Source organism: Exophiala dermatitidis, assembly GCF_000230625.1.
Source record: "Exophiala dermatitidis NIH/UT8656 unplaced genomic scaffold supercont1.4, whole genome shotgun sequence".
Taxonomy (NCBI): Eukaryota; Fungi; Ascomycota; class Eurotiomycetes; order Chaetothyriales; family Herpotrichiellaceae; genus Exophiala; species Exophiala dermatitidis.
In genome coordinates, this window is record NW_008751649.1 from 230,857 (window position 1) to 247,823 (window position 16,967).

Genomic DNA, 16,967 nt, shown 5'->3' on the forward strand with positions numbered 1-16,967 from the left:
TATTATAAGAATAATTAGAAGATAGTTTAAGTAAAATAAAGAAGAGTTGTAGAGCTAAAGTAATACTAGTAAATAAACGTCGGCGAAATAGAGAATAGAAACTAATATTCTACGGCGCGATATCGATAGAGAAGACTACGATAGCCTACGAGAGATAAACTATAATCGAAGTAGCTTTCGCTTCTAATTCTCTAAAGTAGATTACTCTATCTTTAAATAGATAATATTTTATCGCTAGAAAGAGTAACGAAGATATTAATACTTCGAGAGTATTAAATAGAATAGCTAGAATAGAGATTAGCTCTCTATACGCCTAGATTAAATAGAAATAGAGAAGTAGTAATAGACTATTATAGTCTAATCCTCTCGATACGCGAAGAATAGGGAACGAAGGGACTTTTAGTCCTCTCGAAACCTCTTCGATACTCTAGAAAAGAATAGAAAACTATATTTAGAATAGATAAGAGATCTTAAGAAATAAGAGTAATTCTATCGGACCGTACTAAGACGCCGTTATATAAAATATCTCTATTCTATTTTATATTAAGCTACTCGAATCTATATCGATAGATATCGAGATCTATCCTACTAATATCGTAGGGTATATAGATAATATAATAGACCTATTCTATATAAATTATATAGAGAATAGCTATAATAAGTTAACTAAAGCTATCTTAAGTAAGAAGAAATTATACTCCGTTAATAGACTAAATTAATCTAAGGATATAAGACTATAGAACCTTATAGACTAGAATATATCTACTTTATTCTTCTCGATATCCGCCGATACTATAGAAAGTATATCTACGATATTTTCTAGTTTTACTAGAATAACTCTTTCGATACTCGAGAAGAATCTTATTTCTTAAGAGTACTTAAAACCTTATAAGAAGCGAAGATAAGATAATTTATTATCTTCGTTAGTAGTCTAAAATATTAACTATAATATAGTCGGATCTTTAGTTTCTCGTTAACGATATATCGAAGAACGCTTACTAAGATCTAATTCTAGACTAAAAATAGTATAAGACTAAATAATCTAATAATAATAGTATTCTTTATAGATAATCTATAGAAACTAGAGTATAGACTAGATCTCGACTCTTAGCTATACGTTATTAGAACGTCCTACGAAGCGCTCTAGATATATTAAAAAACCTAAAAATAACTAATAAATTATAGTAAATCGCCTTATATAATAGACGTAGAAGAACCTTACTCGCGCTTCTCTACTTATTATATCGTACTAGAAGATTTATCTATAAAATAGACTATTCGTAGAGTATCGTCTACTACTATAGTAGTATAAGAAAATAGTAATACTTCGCGGTCTTTTTACTATAATATCGTCGAAGTCGATCTTAGTAATAGTACTTCTATCGGCGCCGTCGTTTTATAATAAGAATACCCTAAAAGGCCTAAACTAGAAGTAGAATCTAGTTACTATATATAGATAGATAGCGGACGAATATTATATATAGAATAAGTAGAAATAGTAGACTATCCGTACGCTAGATAATAGAAAGATAGATATTCTAGTATTAGGTAAGTCGATATATAGCCTTATATAGACTATATTAATAAATCTATAAAAGACGAGACTAGTACGAATTATTACTACGTTATAATCTAACTACGTTTAGAGTCGTATACTAGCTTAGAAGACGTAGATATATATTATATAGTCTCTTTAGTATAACGATGTATTTCTAATATATATCTAGGCGAACTTCGTATCTATAATAATAGCTTAGGAGAAGAATCGATAGTATACTAACGATACCTTAATAGTAGTTTATTAGCTATATAGTTATATTCTTCCGACTCTAGACTAGTCTCGATAACTTCTATTCTTACTAAAGATATAGATATTATAGAACGACGACTTTATTAAGTCGACGTTAGTAGAGAATATTACTCTATACGTATATTAGATTTATCAATTCTACGAATAACTTTAATAGTTTTCGGCGTATAATATAGATCTAAAGTCTATTACGTTATCTTCTAGATAGCGATTAATATCTTTTAACGTCGATCTTCTATATCCGTTTATAGCGATAATACGAAGTCGAATCTATTCTCTAGATCTTTAATCTCAATAGCTATACGACTACTCGTCTCTTTAGCCTCGTTAGCTATATATAGACTACTTATTCTCTTACTAAAACGTACCTCTCTTATATCTTCTATTAGATCTTCTTTCTATATTTTAGGAAATCGAGTACGATATTTCTTAGTACTACGCGCTTAAATAGATATTAATATTAACGTAGTAGATCGACGACGACTAGAAGCTTCGCTACTTATATCTCGATTACTAAATAAAAAATAATCGACTTCGCGAATAGTATAAATTATATATTTTCCGTCGAAAAGATATATTAAATTCGTAGAAATAGGCGTATTAAAGATAGATATTAAAACGTACTCTAGGAATATTAACTCTCGATATAAGTCTAGTTTAACTATATAAAGATATATTTCGTAACGTAGATTATTTACGATATTTATTATATACTCTATAAGGGTATTCCTAACGTATATATTAGTAATATCTCTCTAACTATAAAATTCGACGGGTTTCCGAGAAATACGACTATATAGCTAAATCGATAAGCTATTATTAGGGAAAAAGGACTACTTCTAGTACTATTTCGTCTAGATAATAGAATTAATTACTATATCGCTAGACTTAACGCTATAAATATTATTATCGATCTAGAAACGAATTAGTAACTATATCTTTCGATATAGTACGATATACTTACGAAAGAAGCTATCTTCGCCGTCTTAGTTACTAGTAGATCTTTAATAATCTCTTTAACTCGTTAATAGTATTAAGTATTTAGAACTTATAGTCTAGTCGGCGTTCTAACTTATCTAGATAATATAATAACTATAATAGTAGTTATAGAATATTTAGCTTTAATTAATAAAAGACTTAGGGCTTAGAAGTATAAATAACTAGAAAGAGGTATAAAAGAAAGTAAGAAGAAGAGAAGTAAGAGACGTCTATTTATACTTCTTAAAATCTCGCCGGATTAATCCTAAATTAGCTTTAAAGAGTAACGGCGAGTACTATTACGCGTATAAGCTCTCTTTACTTACTATCTTAATGATCTTAATTTACTCTCGATTTATTTAGCTTTACTATTTCGAGCGTATATACTACTTCTATAGCTAAAGATAAGAGATATATACTCGCTCTATATATCTCGATCGATATCGAAGATATAGATACTATAGATACTTATTCTAATAATAGAACTACTTAGGAAACGAAGTATTTAGAATATAGAAATACTATTCTATTCTTCGCTATAAGACTAATAAAGATACTTAACGTTCTTTAACGACGAATAAGGCTATTCGATAGTCTAGATAGAGGAGAATATAATAAAATCGATACTCTATATACTAAGTATTATAAAGACGTCGAGGACCGTCTTTCGGTCTCGACTAGCGTCGTACGCTATCGTATAACCCCTAGAAAGTATATAGTCTGACGAGGCCCCAGGCCCCGTTGAAATAGGACAAGTTCTCCGTGAAATCACAATGACAAATGCATCCTCCCGTTCGACTGTCTTCCAGGCAGAATGTACAAGTCGTGATGCATCTGTGCGTCGACTGCGTCCACTACTACCTGGTAAGCATCGACTAACTTAACCGGTAGGTACCCAGGCGAATACGATATAAAGTCAGCTCTTCGCTACCTTTGTAACTAACATCGCCCTGATCTCTACACTTGTGCATTTGAGAGTTCGGTTCATACCACCAATACAGCGTTTAGATCTCCTTCGATAGATCACCCCTCCAAGTTCACCATCTGACCAGCCCTCTCCTATCATCTCTCATTCTCCTACTAACAGCCAACCATGTCTCAACAACCAATCGAAGTCGTCTTCGGCGCTGCGTCGGTAGGGAATTACGGGCCCTGGGTCGACGAGGACTATGTGAAAAAGGCGTTTTCTACCCTCGAAGCCCACGGAGTGAAGAAGCTCGACACAGCCCAACTGTACGGCAACTCAGAGCAGCGATTAGGCGAACTCAAAGCTGGCGAGCGTTTCGTCATTGACACCAAATGGGTAGGTGGCTTCACGGGCCACGGATGGGCGACCAAAGACAATATCGTCAACTCGGCCAAGGAAAGTATCCAAAAGCTCGGGGTCAAGCAGGTCGATATCTTCTATCTCCATTCGCCAGACCCCGGCACGCCGCTGGAAGACACCCTCGAGGGCGTCAACGAGGTGTACAAGACGGGCGTTTTCAAGCGATTCGGTCTATCCAACTTCTCGCCCGAGGATGTTCAAAAGGCGTACGATATCGCGAAGGCCAAAGGTTGGGTTCTACCCACAGTCTACCAGGGCAACTATAATCCGGTCGCACGCAAGGTCGAGACGCTACTGTTCCCGACCCTACGCAAGCTCGGCATTGCCTTCTACGCCTACAGCCCGCTCGCGGGTGGGTTCCTGACGAAGACCGCCCAGCAGGTCCGTGATGGCGCCGGTCGCTTTAGCGAGAATGCTCTCGGGGGTATGTACCGTCAGATGTATGCGCGGCCATCCCTCCTCGATTCTCTCGATAAGTGGGCCAAGATCGCGGAAGAGGAGGGCGCCTCTCGTGCCGAATTGGCCTATCGCTGGGTCACGTACAATTCGCCCCTTAAGCCTGAGCACGGCGACGCTATCATTGTTGGTGCCAGTTCTGTTGAGCAACTTGACCAGACTCTCAAGGGGATCGAAACCGGATCTCTCAGTGCCAAAGCTGCGAAAGCTATCGACGAAATCTGGGAACAGATCAAGCACGAGGCTCCATTGGATAACGTATCTCGATAGAGACGCAGAAGGGCTGAAGTTCATTGGCAGGCGGAGGAGTCAGATGGGCTTTCCGAGAGCTTTCACGTCCATTGTTGGCCTGGGTTGGGCAGATGACGTCCTTCGGTTTTACATGGAGGAAGAATGCATGGAATGCCAAGGACATGACACTTGCATCCTTCCTCGCGGCGGGATGGTACTGTACCTACCCATGAAAATAATCAATGGCAACCCGGGAGTGGGCTATCAAAATGAAGCGTGTTCGTCAGTATGGTTGTTATCCTCGTCGAGTAGGTCAGCTAGTCTTCACCAACAATCAACGGTAGTAATACACGCTGAGGGCACTTTCTAATCCAAGTACTTGTCTGTTGACCAACATGCAAAAATATCAGGAGTCGGCCGTGGTCAAGTATGGAAATGTAGTTGGATTTGTGTTCGAGTTTAACGGACAGCCTGGTGGAACGCCTTATCGATACCTAACAACTACTGTACTGTACTCGGCACATGATTGAACCTGGACTCCGAGTCAAGGACTCAACAGGTTGCGGCCCCAGCCTGAGGTTGCCTGCAATCACATGCACTAATAGTACCTGGGTAATACTGGCGGTGGCTGCAGGGTTCTCCCCCAGCCGCCTCTCTCAGGCTAAGGAGGCTTCGCCCGCTCATGTTCAAGTTGGAGTTCCCGCCTGCAGCCCGAACTCGAATGCTCCATGAGCACGCGACGGCCCAGCGGCCGCCCCTGGTCTAAGAAGCCTTGATTTATTCCAAGGTTGTACTAACCACCCGCTGAAGTTACTGGCACCGCACTTCCTGCTACTATCGCTGCATCGCCTCAACCCGTCACCGCCTCCTCTTCCACCGCCATATCTCTTCCTCAAACACACTCGATCGACTTGTTGCTCACCTTGCACGCAGCGTATCTTTGTTTGATACGATTCTCACGACGGAATGATTCCTTGACTTCTACATTAACGATCGCATATCCGATCCCCGCCCCCGCCAACCCTCGCCCACTGCCCCGGAGGCCTTTGACGAGCGAACATGCGTTATCCACGTCCTTGACCCAGTATGCGCCTTTTTACCCTCTTCCAGCTGGCCCTGACGTGGGCCGGGCTCTCAGCGGCTGGGACGGTCGAGCGGCCCGGATACGAGAGCCATATTTACAATGCTCCCAAAGCGGCCAACCAACAAGGGCTACTAGCCGACGCAGGAGAAGGAGACGCCGCTGGCACATGGAGATCGAACCTGCCGACCGTTCTCCGCGAGACGTTGTCTGCGTTAGAGGTCATGCAGGATACATATTTTGACATCTTTACCGGCACCTGGCCGGCTGCCATCGATTGGACGGCGGCGGTGATTGGTACACATGTATCCGCGACACTGGCCAGCATTGTGGCGTCTCTTGATGCTGCGTCGTCGTCGACCTGCTCGGATATGCTGACATGGCAGAATATCATTGACCGATATTTTGCCCACACTTCTGCGTTCTATTTTGGCGAAAATGCATTTTCTTTACGAAATCAAGCTTACGATGACATGCTCTGGGTGGTTCTCGGCTGGCTCGAGAATCTAAAGTTTGCCGAGATGTACTCCCTGAAGCATTGGGATTTCCTCGAGTCGGGAAGAGGTGCTTCAATGGGAGATGGCTGGCATGGATTGCAGATCATCCCCATGGCCGCACATCGAGCCCGCATCTTCTATGATTTGGCGTCAGCCGGATGGGATGAGTCCCTATGTGGCGGAGGGATGAATTGGAATCCTTATCTCACCCCTTACAAAAATGCAATCACAAATGAATTGTTTGCAGCTGCCAGCATTGGAATGTATCTCTACTTCCCTGGGGATAACAATACCTCACCGTACATGGCGCAGGATTCTTCACGGCCTGTGCAACCTCATGATCCATTGTTTCTACAAAATGCAGTCCGAAGCTACAAATGGTTGATGCAGAGTCACATGCGAGACCCTGCTTCAGGACTCTATCAGGACGGGTTCCACATTACTGGCTGGCGGCGATATCCTAACGGGACTATCAACCCAGGTACCGGCAGATGTGACGAGCTCAACTCGATGGTATATACATACAATCAAGGTGTAATTCTATCTGCGAGCCGTGGTCTTTGGTTGGCCACGGGCGCACAAAGTTACCTCGACGACGGCCACAAGCTCGTCCAAGACGTCATGCGGGCCACCGGATGGCCCAACACCGATGCCTCATGGCGAGGGTTAGGCCGAGGCGGCGTGATGGAGGAAGTCTGTGATCATGGTGGCTACTGCAGCCAGAATGGCCAGACTTTCAAAGGCATCTTCTTCCATCACCTCTCCGAGTTCTGTCGGCCGCTGTGGCCCCAAGAAGAAGCATTTCTGTCCACCGAAAGAGGAGTTGATTCGGATCGTGAGGTCTTTGAATATCATCTTTCGCGCTGTGCCGCGTATGACAAGTGGGTCACCCACAACGCAGATGCAGCGGTGGCCACAAAGGATTCGAATGGGCGTTTCGGGATGTGGTGGACGTTTGGAAATGCCGACAACGACACGATGAGAGAGGTTCTGGAGACGACGACTGTCCCTAGTGGCGCTGTTGACCACCTTAATCCAAAGCCAGACAATTGGCCGGGTCGGTCAGTTAAGCCTAACGATTGCAACGATCGAGGGCGTGGAAGAACTGTTGAAACTCAGTCAGGAGGGTTGGCAGTCTTGCGGGCACGCTGGAATTGGGAAGTCCATCTGAGACCTATATCCGACCGGAATGCTTGAGAGAGCTCTTTATGTATCATGTATATCGTATATAGCATATGCAGTAAGATCTGACTGAAGATGAGGACATGATTTGGGTGTCATTCCTCCGGCCAATGGCGAGGGCCAAGCTCTGATTAGTCATTCGAACCAGTTTCAGCCCACAAAGAACTGAGGCAGCTGAGCAGCACGTGAAGCGTTCAGCCTGGTAGACAACACGAACCTCCCAACAATCCTAGAATCATCGTGCTTTGCACGCAAGAGTCACCCAGCCACGTATCATAGCATCAAGAACTTGGTCTCCAAGGCAGCTAGATAGGTATCTGGTGCATGTCTGGAGTTGACTGTTCCTCCACGAAAGTTCGCCGACGGTCTCGGTCTACAGCCTAACTTGAATAACTCCGGGAATTCCCCGCAACAACACTGCATCTGTTCCCCGGTCCTTGAACCGAACTTGAACTGGAGTCTGGAGACTCCAGCCTTTCCACAAAGCTCTCAGCTTCACGACGCGAATGCATATACTGTGCAGGATGCAGGATCATCGTTCCTGAGCGTGTCGTGCCGGTTGCGACGCCTTTCTATCACGCGGTGTACCGACTCGAATCGTTCAGGCTTGTGCGCCGGCTCCTCAAGGCTCTCATTTGTCCCTAAGCGAGCCTCGAACAAGCCTCGCCAATCTGGGGCAACTCCACACAGACACTTGGTGGCTCGACTCGACTATGAAGATACAGTCCAACTTGCAATAGCGAGGAAGGAGTGTCATCTAAGACTTCCCGTCGTCATGAATCTTTCCAAAATAGTCGACGCCACTCCTGCTCCTCGTCGAACACAGTTCTCCAGCTGTGATCGATGTCGGAAGGCCAGGCTGGCTTGTGACGCTGTGCGCATTAGACTTCAGCCTGACAAGCCGGACGAGTCGAGGTCTTGCTCGAGGTGTACTCGAAGGGGACAAAAATGCACGTTCGAGTGGATCAAGACTGTCAAGAGGCCGACCACGCGGCCCCGTCGAAACAGCCAAGCGGTACATGTACCAGTTCCAACAAACCAGGGACAGTTCTCGCTCTCTCCCCCTGACAGTCTACCTAGTGGACATGGTGCGTCTGCCTCTGATACTCCTGTGGAGCTGGTCGAGAAGAGGTCTATTGAATGTCATTGGTTGGTGAACCACCGTCACTGTTACCTTTTTGGGGTTTTGCTGTGTGTACTAGGTACTCATCCTAAATATTGCAGGGGCCAAACGTCCGATTCACCAGTCTCAATACCTAATCCGACTCATAACCCTAACTCACCTGTTTCCATACCCAATCCCAGTCCCGCAGACTACAAGTCATGTCCGTTGGACGAGGCCATAGCCATGGTGGGTGACTGGCTCGACCGGATCTTCGAAAGCTGTTTCGAGCATGCGTACGGATTATGGCTGGGACGGCACTGCTGTCCATTCGTGTACGTGTTTCTGCCTTGATTCATTTTGTTCCATGTTCAAGCTGATCGGAGCAGTTCAGAACCAGACTCCGATATCATCCTTCCTCCGACTCGATTATTCAGCGAATTGGACGCTTGTCTTGCCGAAGACTGGGAGGCGAGAAACGTGGGTTCTGGATGGCCAAGTTCGATGTCACGACAGGAGAAAGATTACCAGACAGAGCAGTCTCTCCGCCGGGCAATCCACAGTTTCGCAGCTCGGTGGCTCCACCTCGTTCCACTGACCCTGCCACCTGGTGTTGTTCAGTTCGACATCACCCGGGAACTGTGGCGACGAGCACGAACAGACATGCTCAAGGTCATCAATCGAGTATCGTACCGTTCTGTCCTGACGCTGTTTTTGTTCGGACTCACACCTATCCCCGTTGGCATCTCCGAAGAGGAAGAGCTAGATGGCTTGACCGGACAAATATGCGTACAGACCGCCCTTCAGCAGGTCCAGAGACTACGTGAAAGACAACAAAACCATCAATTCAATGGCACCAAAGTATCACTCGGAACAACGGACATGTTTTCGAGTCCAGCACCCCGATCCAACTTTAGCCGCATTTTCCTCTCCGCCGAGAGCAGAGCGTACTGGGGCGCCCTGATCTTCGACACGTCGGCATCCCTGACTTTGAATTATCGGTCATTTCTGACATCTGGCCTGCACGGCGTCGCGTCCGAGTCGTCCTGGCGGGTACTGAAAATGGGCCTCGGATCGTTCTACACACGAACCGAAGACTGGCGGACCGGAGTTGTCGAGATGACCGATGACATGGCTCTCGAGGCCATCGCCGGAGCAGGCGCAGGAAATATGTACCTGTGGAAGATGATCGCCGTGCTGAAGGAGTCGCTACGAGAAGGCCACGGAGAGGAGAAAGTCGCCGAAGCATGGACTGCCTGCATGGAAGCTTTGGAAATGTTCAAGGCCACCTTCCGCCCACTTTTGGATTTATGTGAGCCCCGGATCCGGTTCATGGACCAGGCCAGGAAACTCCATTGGTTTCAGCTTATGTTGCATCACAACCTGGGTCTCTTGATCTTGATCGATGGTGTCGCGGCCGCTGAGCGGTCTGACCTTTTGGCGCAACTGACGCAGGTTCGTCTCGAGGCTGAACGGGAGCTGCTCGATGCGATCAATTTTGGTCTCGACAATAGCTACACGATACACGGACCGCCGCGACGAAGTAGTGTCAGTGGTGTATCCGGTGGCATATCCGGCGTGCAATCATCATCAAATTCGTTTCCGACGGTCCTCTCGGCTTCCCTCGTCGCCATAAACCCCTATCCACATTCATTGGTTGCCGCTATCCAACTTGTGGACAAAGCCGTCAGCCGAGACTATATGCAAGGTAAAGTCGGCTTGGAGGCGTACAGACGTCTGAAAACAACGCTTCTAAGAGCCCTGGAACAGTCGCCTCAGATGTCAATGTCGGTCGAAGCGGCAAGACGTGAAATGGTTAAATCGCTTGCGCAATTGGATCGAATTGGGATTGCTGGGAAGAGTCTGAGCATGTCGCCGGAGATTGCCCGTGCTCAGCATCACCACAGGTTGGCATATCCTGAATGAGAATGACTCTAAGAGTTTTAACTATGTTACATCTCTTGCTGTCTTGAGTAGCTGCAGGACACAACTTCATCAACAAGTCTCCGAGTTAACATGCATGCATAAGCACGGTGTGACAGAGAAGGCGAAACCCCCTCATCGAGTGGTTGCCAGTCGCCATCTTGATGATCGAAGCCTATCATATCACACGAAGTCAACCACAATAGGGACTCCGCCCTTCCCTTATCATATCCGGTACAAACTCCCGCCAGGGGAAACCAGAATCAGTGGCGGCATCGGATGCTGCTGTTCCCGTCCAGCCGTTCGCGGCGGCCACCAACTACCACTACACCGACATTGAATATTCATATCCGGGAGACCGCCGTATACTCGAAAATAATCAAAAGGTCTTTTGTTCCGGCAGCTGGTGGTGGCCCCGTGGCCCCTTTTTGAAGTACCCAGGAGCCCGCCGGGATCAAACAATATGATTTGGAGGTGTTGCGGAAGAGGCGCCTATTCTCCGAGTGAGCGACGAAGTACCCTTTTGCTACAGGTGAAGCCGCCGTATACTCGAAATAATAAAAAGGTCCTTTGTTCCGGCAGCTGGTGGTGGCCCCTTGGCCCCTATTCAAAGTACGCAGGAGACCGCCATGGACAACTACTCGAACTACGCGAAATACTACATATCAATACTTCCATTGCGGGCCCCTCATTTCTCATTCAGGAGCACTGCCTGTTGGGACAATGCCAAAGTACGCACGCCTTGTCTGGTCAGTGGTCACCTCTGAGGGGAGCCCAGAGAGCCGGAGCCACACATAAAGTGACAGCCTACAGGGGGCTGCTACAGCCTTTTGCGCTCGGGCGACCTGAGTTCGTTCACGCTCCTGTGGTTGCAATCACTCAATGGACGAGTTGGATCACTGCGATGTCAGTCATATCAACCTTGGGCTTTGTCGTTTGGGTCATTTAACCGCGGCAGAGAGAGTGGTTCTGAAATACAGCCCGGCACACTTATGCTCTTCCCAAAGATAGGGACAGTCATCGGTTGACTTGCTAGATCGGATCAGGTCCGGGGAGCTGATTCATGTGCTCTATGGCTGGTAATACGTTGCTTGAGAAATGATGAGGTTTGAAACGAGTCATCACACTGCTTTGGACATGCTACGTGATTCCAAGGCTTCGATCTTCCCATCTCTGAAGCCCCTGTCATGCGATGTTCTTAGACTTACTGGGCGTCTCGCCTTCGTACTAGAACCCTCATGTACGCAACGCAGCGTACGTTCATTCCTTGATTGATTAGGGTACCAGGTATACAATGTTGTCAACCTAAGTACACGCCGGAACGGCTAAGAAATTAAAGATACGCCAAGGCTGCAACACGCGTAACGCGTTGTCGCGTTGTCAGCAAACGTGATGATGTCAGTTGTGGCCGAAGCCTCCGGGAAACTTTGGGACAACAACTGAAATGTTGACCTCGACTGCTTCACTTCGAGTCTCATATCTGCCGCCTAAGGTTAATGGCTTCAACTTGACCAAGGACTCACCATCCTTCCTTACACCACCAGCATGATTGTTAAAAGAGCGTTCTACATCCGTACGACTGTGGTACGACAGGGCGTCCTGGCAGATGCAACGGGAGCCGGTTCATCTAAATCAGCGATAAACTTCTTACTCTCTCGTAATCATGCCCTCGTCGTCGATATTCCCTGACAACGTTCTCGGACACCCCAAACACGCCAATTCAAAATTATCAGATGCGCCGAAAGGCAAAAAGCCCAAAGCCCGTCCGCCGAGGAGTATCAGAGACAAAGTTCCATTCTATGGCAAATTACCCAAATACACGGGGCCATATGAAGTCGGCACTATTGATCTGGAGGTGCCTGCAAGGGAACCAAAGACGTTCTCCGACATCAAGCGACATGGAGTTCACATTCTCGCGCTGGAAACCATCTTGATGACTATCTACTATCCCGCTCATATCAACTCCGGAGTGGAAATCAAAACGCCTGCTGCGAAACAGCGATTTCGGCCAACATGGCTCAGTCGGCCAAGGGATTTGACAAGCCGGGGGTACGGAAAGTTCGCCAGTCTTCCGGAAACCTTGACATTGCTTTGGTTTTTTCTTACCACTTGGTTCACCAAGTTGCCGGCGTACAAAAACGCGAGAATTGCAGATCACTGGCCGCAGCATGGTCGAACAGCCACCCACCATCGCAAGACCACGCGTGCTAGAGGCGACCCTCCGCAAGGTGGGCCCAACAAGCCCAAATTCCCTTTGATCCTGTTCTCGCACGGCCTTGGAGGGACCAGGACGGCGTACTCGTCGGTGTGCGGCGAGTTTGCAAGCCATGGCTTCGTGGTAGTGGCGTTGGAGCATCGAGATGGAAGTGGACCGCGGTCTCTTATCAATCACCCCAAAGATGGTGCTGCAAGTCGGCCGGCTCGGGAAAAGGCTGGCGGCATTGAACATCGTCCAGAAGAATTAAGCAGACCGTACGATATCATTGATTTTGTCTTTCACAAACACGACAGCCATGACACCACGCCAGGGCACGAGGTTGACAAAGAACTGCGAAGTGCACAGATTGATCTACGGCTTGCTGAGATCCATGAAGCGTATCTGGTCATGTGCGACATTTGCAATGGAAACGGCGCAAAAGTCGCGGCGAGCAATCTTCGATATGAAGGTGCAATAGGCGCGTCCAAGACAGGTCTCCAGGGTATTGACTGGTCGTTGTGGGAAGATCGCTTCTACACGGACGGTGTGACAATGGTCGGACATTCATTCGGCGCCACCACCACGGTAGAAATGCTTCGGCAGCAAGCGGAGAACCGGTTTCGCTATGTCACTCAGGGCATCGTCTATGATATCTGGGGAATGCCGGTGCAGGCCAATCCTAGTCATCACATCCAGGTGCCACTGCTCGGCATCAACTCCGAGGCGTTCATGTATTGGGCCGACAACTTCAATGTAGCGCGCAACGTGGCCCAGGAGGCATTGAACGCCGGAAAGCCAGCATGGCTTCTTACAGTTCGAGGCACGGTCCATATTTCGCAGTCGGACTTTTGCATCCTCTATCCGCATATTGCCAGTCTTGTCCTGAAAATGACGGCCGACCCGGTTCGGGCCATCGACTTGAACCTCGATGCCTCGTTGGATTTTCTTTCACGCGTCATGCCCCAGCACATATTACAACCTGATCAGCCGTTTCTACGTACGCTGTCGCAGGAGAAGAAGCTGTTGGATCTGCCTGTCATTCATGAACAACCGACTGAACATCGACCTGATGAGAAGTGGATGGCAGTAAGACTGAAAATTCGTCATGAAGGTTGGAAACGTATGACGCCGGGAAGTAGGAAACGGTACTGGCAGAAACTGCAAAAGATGGGGCAAGAAGAGATATGGGTTCATTTGACTCCTGAATGTGCCGGGGCTGGCAAGTGTAAGACATGTAAAAGGGAAGCCAGTCGCACATCTGGTCATTTGGCTGAAGAGGCTGAAGCTGAGGCTGAAGCTGAAGCAGAGACGGGCGCGGAATCTGGAGTTGGAGATGTGTGGGAGAACGTGGATGCTGACACTCAATCGTAGGTAGCGTGCCCCAGTGGGTAGCGCGAAGCTGCCATGCTGCCGGGATGCTCGGTACCGACCAGGTGTTTTGGCGGTAAAGTAGCTGACCGCCTTGTCGCCATTGCCTACCGGTCTGGTCTTGAAGGGCTATTGATAAGAGCAACATACACACTACGATTAGGATGAACCACTATCGACGTATGGCCGCGACGATAAGACCAACAAGTATGAGGTGTTTGACGAATAGCCTCCAACTTGAACGAGTATCCGCGGCTACCACCGAGGTTAATCGGTGATAAGCCCAGCGAAGCATTTCCGCCCATGTGTGGCTGGCCCACCCCCACAGCTCCCGACCCATTGGCATCCCTCAATCTTATTGCCGTTCCTGGACGACTAACTGATCGACGGTCTGTCACATCGCTCGCCACGGCCGCCGATGTAACAAAGAACCACCCCGCGGGGTGCTCATGTCCGTCCGGCCTCCTCATTTCTACCCGCAAGGATGCCATCAAGCTCGATCTCTCGTTGCTGTCTTTGTAACAGTATTTTGTGAGTGGAAGGCCAGCCTGGGCTCAGGTAATACTGTGCGGTGTACATCAGTGTGTTGCCTGCCATGGCCACCGAATCCAAAGACATTGAGACCGGCGAGACTAAAGACACGGTCGCCGCGCAAGCCGAAGTCGAAGACTTGAAATATGCCGCGCACGAACAACAACACCTAGGAACACTCGACCGTCGATTGAAAGCTCGACATGTCCAGTTCCTCGCTTTGTCTGGCGCCATTGGGACAGGTCTGTTCGTCGGAAGCGGCCAAGCTTTGAGTCTAGCAGGACCGTTATCAGCATTTCTAGCATATCTCATCACCGGTTTCAATCTATTTGCCGTCATCAATAGTCTCGGAGAAATGGCAGCGTACCTGCCCCTTCCTGGCGCCGTGCCCGTCTTTGCCTCGAGATTCGTCGACCCGGCTCTTGGGTTCACTCTGGGCTGGAACTACTGGTACCAATTCGCGATTGGAGTGCCGATTGAGATCTCCGCCGCCGCGGTGGTAATAGGATACTGGCCCAACGACATCCCGAACGCAGTTTGGATTACCGTCTTGTTCATACCCATGGTTCTCATCAACTGTTTCCCAGTGAGGATCTACGGCGAAGCAGAGTTTGTCTTTGGGGCCATCAAGCTGACCACTATTGTCGGGTTGATTCTGTTGATGTTTATCATCACCTTAGGAGGGGCGCCGAACCACGACCGCATCGGGTTTCGATACTGGGACCATCCAGGCCCGATGCTCACGTACCTCGAGACCGGGGCACTAGGACGCTTCCTGGCATTCTGGAAGGTGTTTATATCCGCCACATTCAGTTACGGCGGGAGTGAAATGGTGGTCGTGGCCGCAGGCGAGACGGAAAACCCGCGTCGAAACATCCCCAAAGCCGTGCGTCGGGTCTTTTGGCGAATCGCCATCTTTTACGTCTTGGCCATTTTCCTGATCACAATGTGTGTCTCCGCCAAAGATGCTCGCCTGTTGAATGCGATCAGCAACTCCGCTCCGGGTGCAGCAGCCAGCCCGTTTGTGATTGCCATTGTCAATGGCGGGATCTCGGCTTTACCTTCAATCATCAATGCTGTCATCTTGTCGTCGGCTTGGTCAGCAGGGAATTCCTTCTTCTACGCCTCCACCCGCGTCTTGTATTCGACCGCCCTGGACGGTCGAGCGCCGGCCTTTTTGAAATTTGAACGCTTCGGCGTCCCCTATGCTTGTGTCGCCACCACCGCCGCGTTGAGCCTGTTGGTCTATCTGAACGTCAGTTCGAGTTCGGCCGAGGTGTTTTTCTGGATCTCCAATATTTCCGCCGTCAGCACCCTCATCGTCTGGGCTAGCGTTTGTGTTACCTACTTGCGGTTCTATGCGGGGTTGAAGCATTACGGTATCTCAAGGTCGACTTTGCCGTATAGAGCCCCCTTCCAGCCGTTCCTGGCGTATTTCGCCATTTGCTTTTGTACGGTCGTCGCCATCTTTAATGGGTTTGATGCGTTTTTCCCCGGCAAGTTTAGTGCAAAGACTTTTGTCCCGCCGTATATTGACATTCCGATCTTTTTGTCCTTGTTCCTCGGGTATAAGTTGGTCAAGAGGACCAAGTTTGTCAGGTTGAATGAGATGGATTTGTGGAGTGGGAAGGCGGAGATTGATCGCTTGGAGGGGACTTGGCCCGAAGTGAAGCCGAGGAATTTCCTGGAGAGAATCTGGTTCTGGATTGCTTGAGGGACATCAGATCTGGCTTGAGATGGTGGTGGTTCGGGGTGACGGGAGGAGCTGGTGGAGTGGTGACATGCTGTCGGCGAAGATTAAGTCGGCGGTGTTGTTCACAGCATAGCGGTGTTTGGTAACATAGGTACACGAAAGGATAAGCTTCCTCGAGCAAAACGCAAACCACGATCAATGCCATTGTAACGAGTGTGGCTGAGTAGATTCGCACATGCGTTTGACGAGAAGGGCTACCAGTACCTTACCTAGGTACTGTAGACAGCCAGCCACTAATGGTTCCCGCGTTATTTTGTCCTTTGATGTCACTTCCAGTGGGTGGGTCGAGGAGTGGTGCACAAGGCTATCTCGAAACTCAAAAAGTGCCAAGCTTTCAAGGGGCCACAGCCTCGTCGTATTTGAAAGTCTAACTATACTGCGACTTAACCTATAGGTATTCACATTCTATGTAAGGTATATCATTTTATTGTACTACTAGACATCAGCTTTCATAACTAGTACTATTACCGTCACTGCTATTGTCTTCACTTCTATAAGTAGGTAGGTAGGTGGGGAGGTAGGTAGATGTAC

At 47.9% G+C, this 16,967-nt stretch overlaps 5 protein-coding genes across 5 annotated transcripts; all 5 read left to right on the top strand.

Moving 5' to 3' along the window:
* The first annotated feature begins 3,562 nt into the window (after positions 1–3,562).
* HMPREF1120_04430 (aldehyde reductase (GliO)) lies at positions 3,563–5,177 on the top strand. Its single transcript, XM_009158561.1, has one exon. The coding sequence runs from the start codon at positions 3,882–3,884 to the stop codon at positions 4,839–4,841; it is 960 nt and encodes a 319-aa protein (XP_009156809.1). The 5' UTR covers positions 3,563–3,881; the 3' UTR covers positions 4,842–5,177.
* Positions 5,178–5,888: 711 nt separating this feature from the next.
* HMPREF1120_04431 (uncharacterized protein) lies at positions 5,889–7,577 on the top strand (the record flags this gene model as incomplete). The annotated part of the gene is made up of 1 exon (XM_009158562.1): positions 5,889–7,577. One exon carries the CDS (start codon positions 5,889–5,891, stop codon positions 7,575–7,577), a length of 1,689 nt encoding a protein of 562 aa, XP_009156810.1.
* A 760-nt stretch (positions 7,578–8,337) lies between these two features.
* Positions 8,338–10,590, top strand: HMPREF1120_04432 (uncharacterized protein; the record flags this gene model as incomplete). The annotated part of the gene is made up of 3 exons (XM_009158563.1): positions 8,338–8,711; positions 8,787–8,999; positions 9,054–10,590. The coding sequence occupies 3 exons, from the start codon at positions 8,338–8,340 to the stop codon at positions 10,588–10,590; spliced, it is 2,124 nt and encodes a 707-aa protein (XP_009156811.1).
* Positions 10,591–12,250: 1,660 nt separating this feature from the next.
* HMPREF1120_04433 (1-alkyl-2-acetylglycerophosphocholine esterase) lies at positions 12,251–14,155 on the top strand (the record flags this gene model as incomplete). Its single annotated transcript, XM_009158564.1, has 1 exon — positions 12,251–14,155. One exon carries the CDS (start codon positions 12,251–12,253, stop codon positions 14,153–14,155), a length of 1,905 nt encoding a protein of 634 aa, XP_009156812.1.
* Positions 14,156–14,747: 592 nt separating this feature from the next.
* HMPREF1120_04434 (AAT family amino acid transporter) lies at positions 14,748–16,397 on the top strand (the record flags this gene model as incomplete). Its single annotated transcript, XM_009158565.1, has 1 exon — positions 14,748–16,397. The coding sequence occupies one exon, from the start codon at positions 14,748–14,750 to the stop codon at positions 16,395–16,397; it is 1,650 nt and encodes a 549-aa protein (XP_009156813.1).
* Between the last annotated feature and the right edge of the window lie 570 nt (positions 16,398–16,967).

What these genes read in the sequence shown, in the direction of transcription:
- HMPREF1120_04430 (XM_009158561.1), top strand. Translation starts at nt 3,882, where the DNA reads ATGTCTCAACAACCAATCGAAGTCGTCTTCGGCGCTGCGTCGGTAGGG.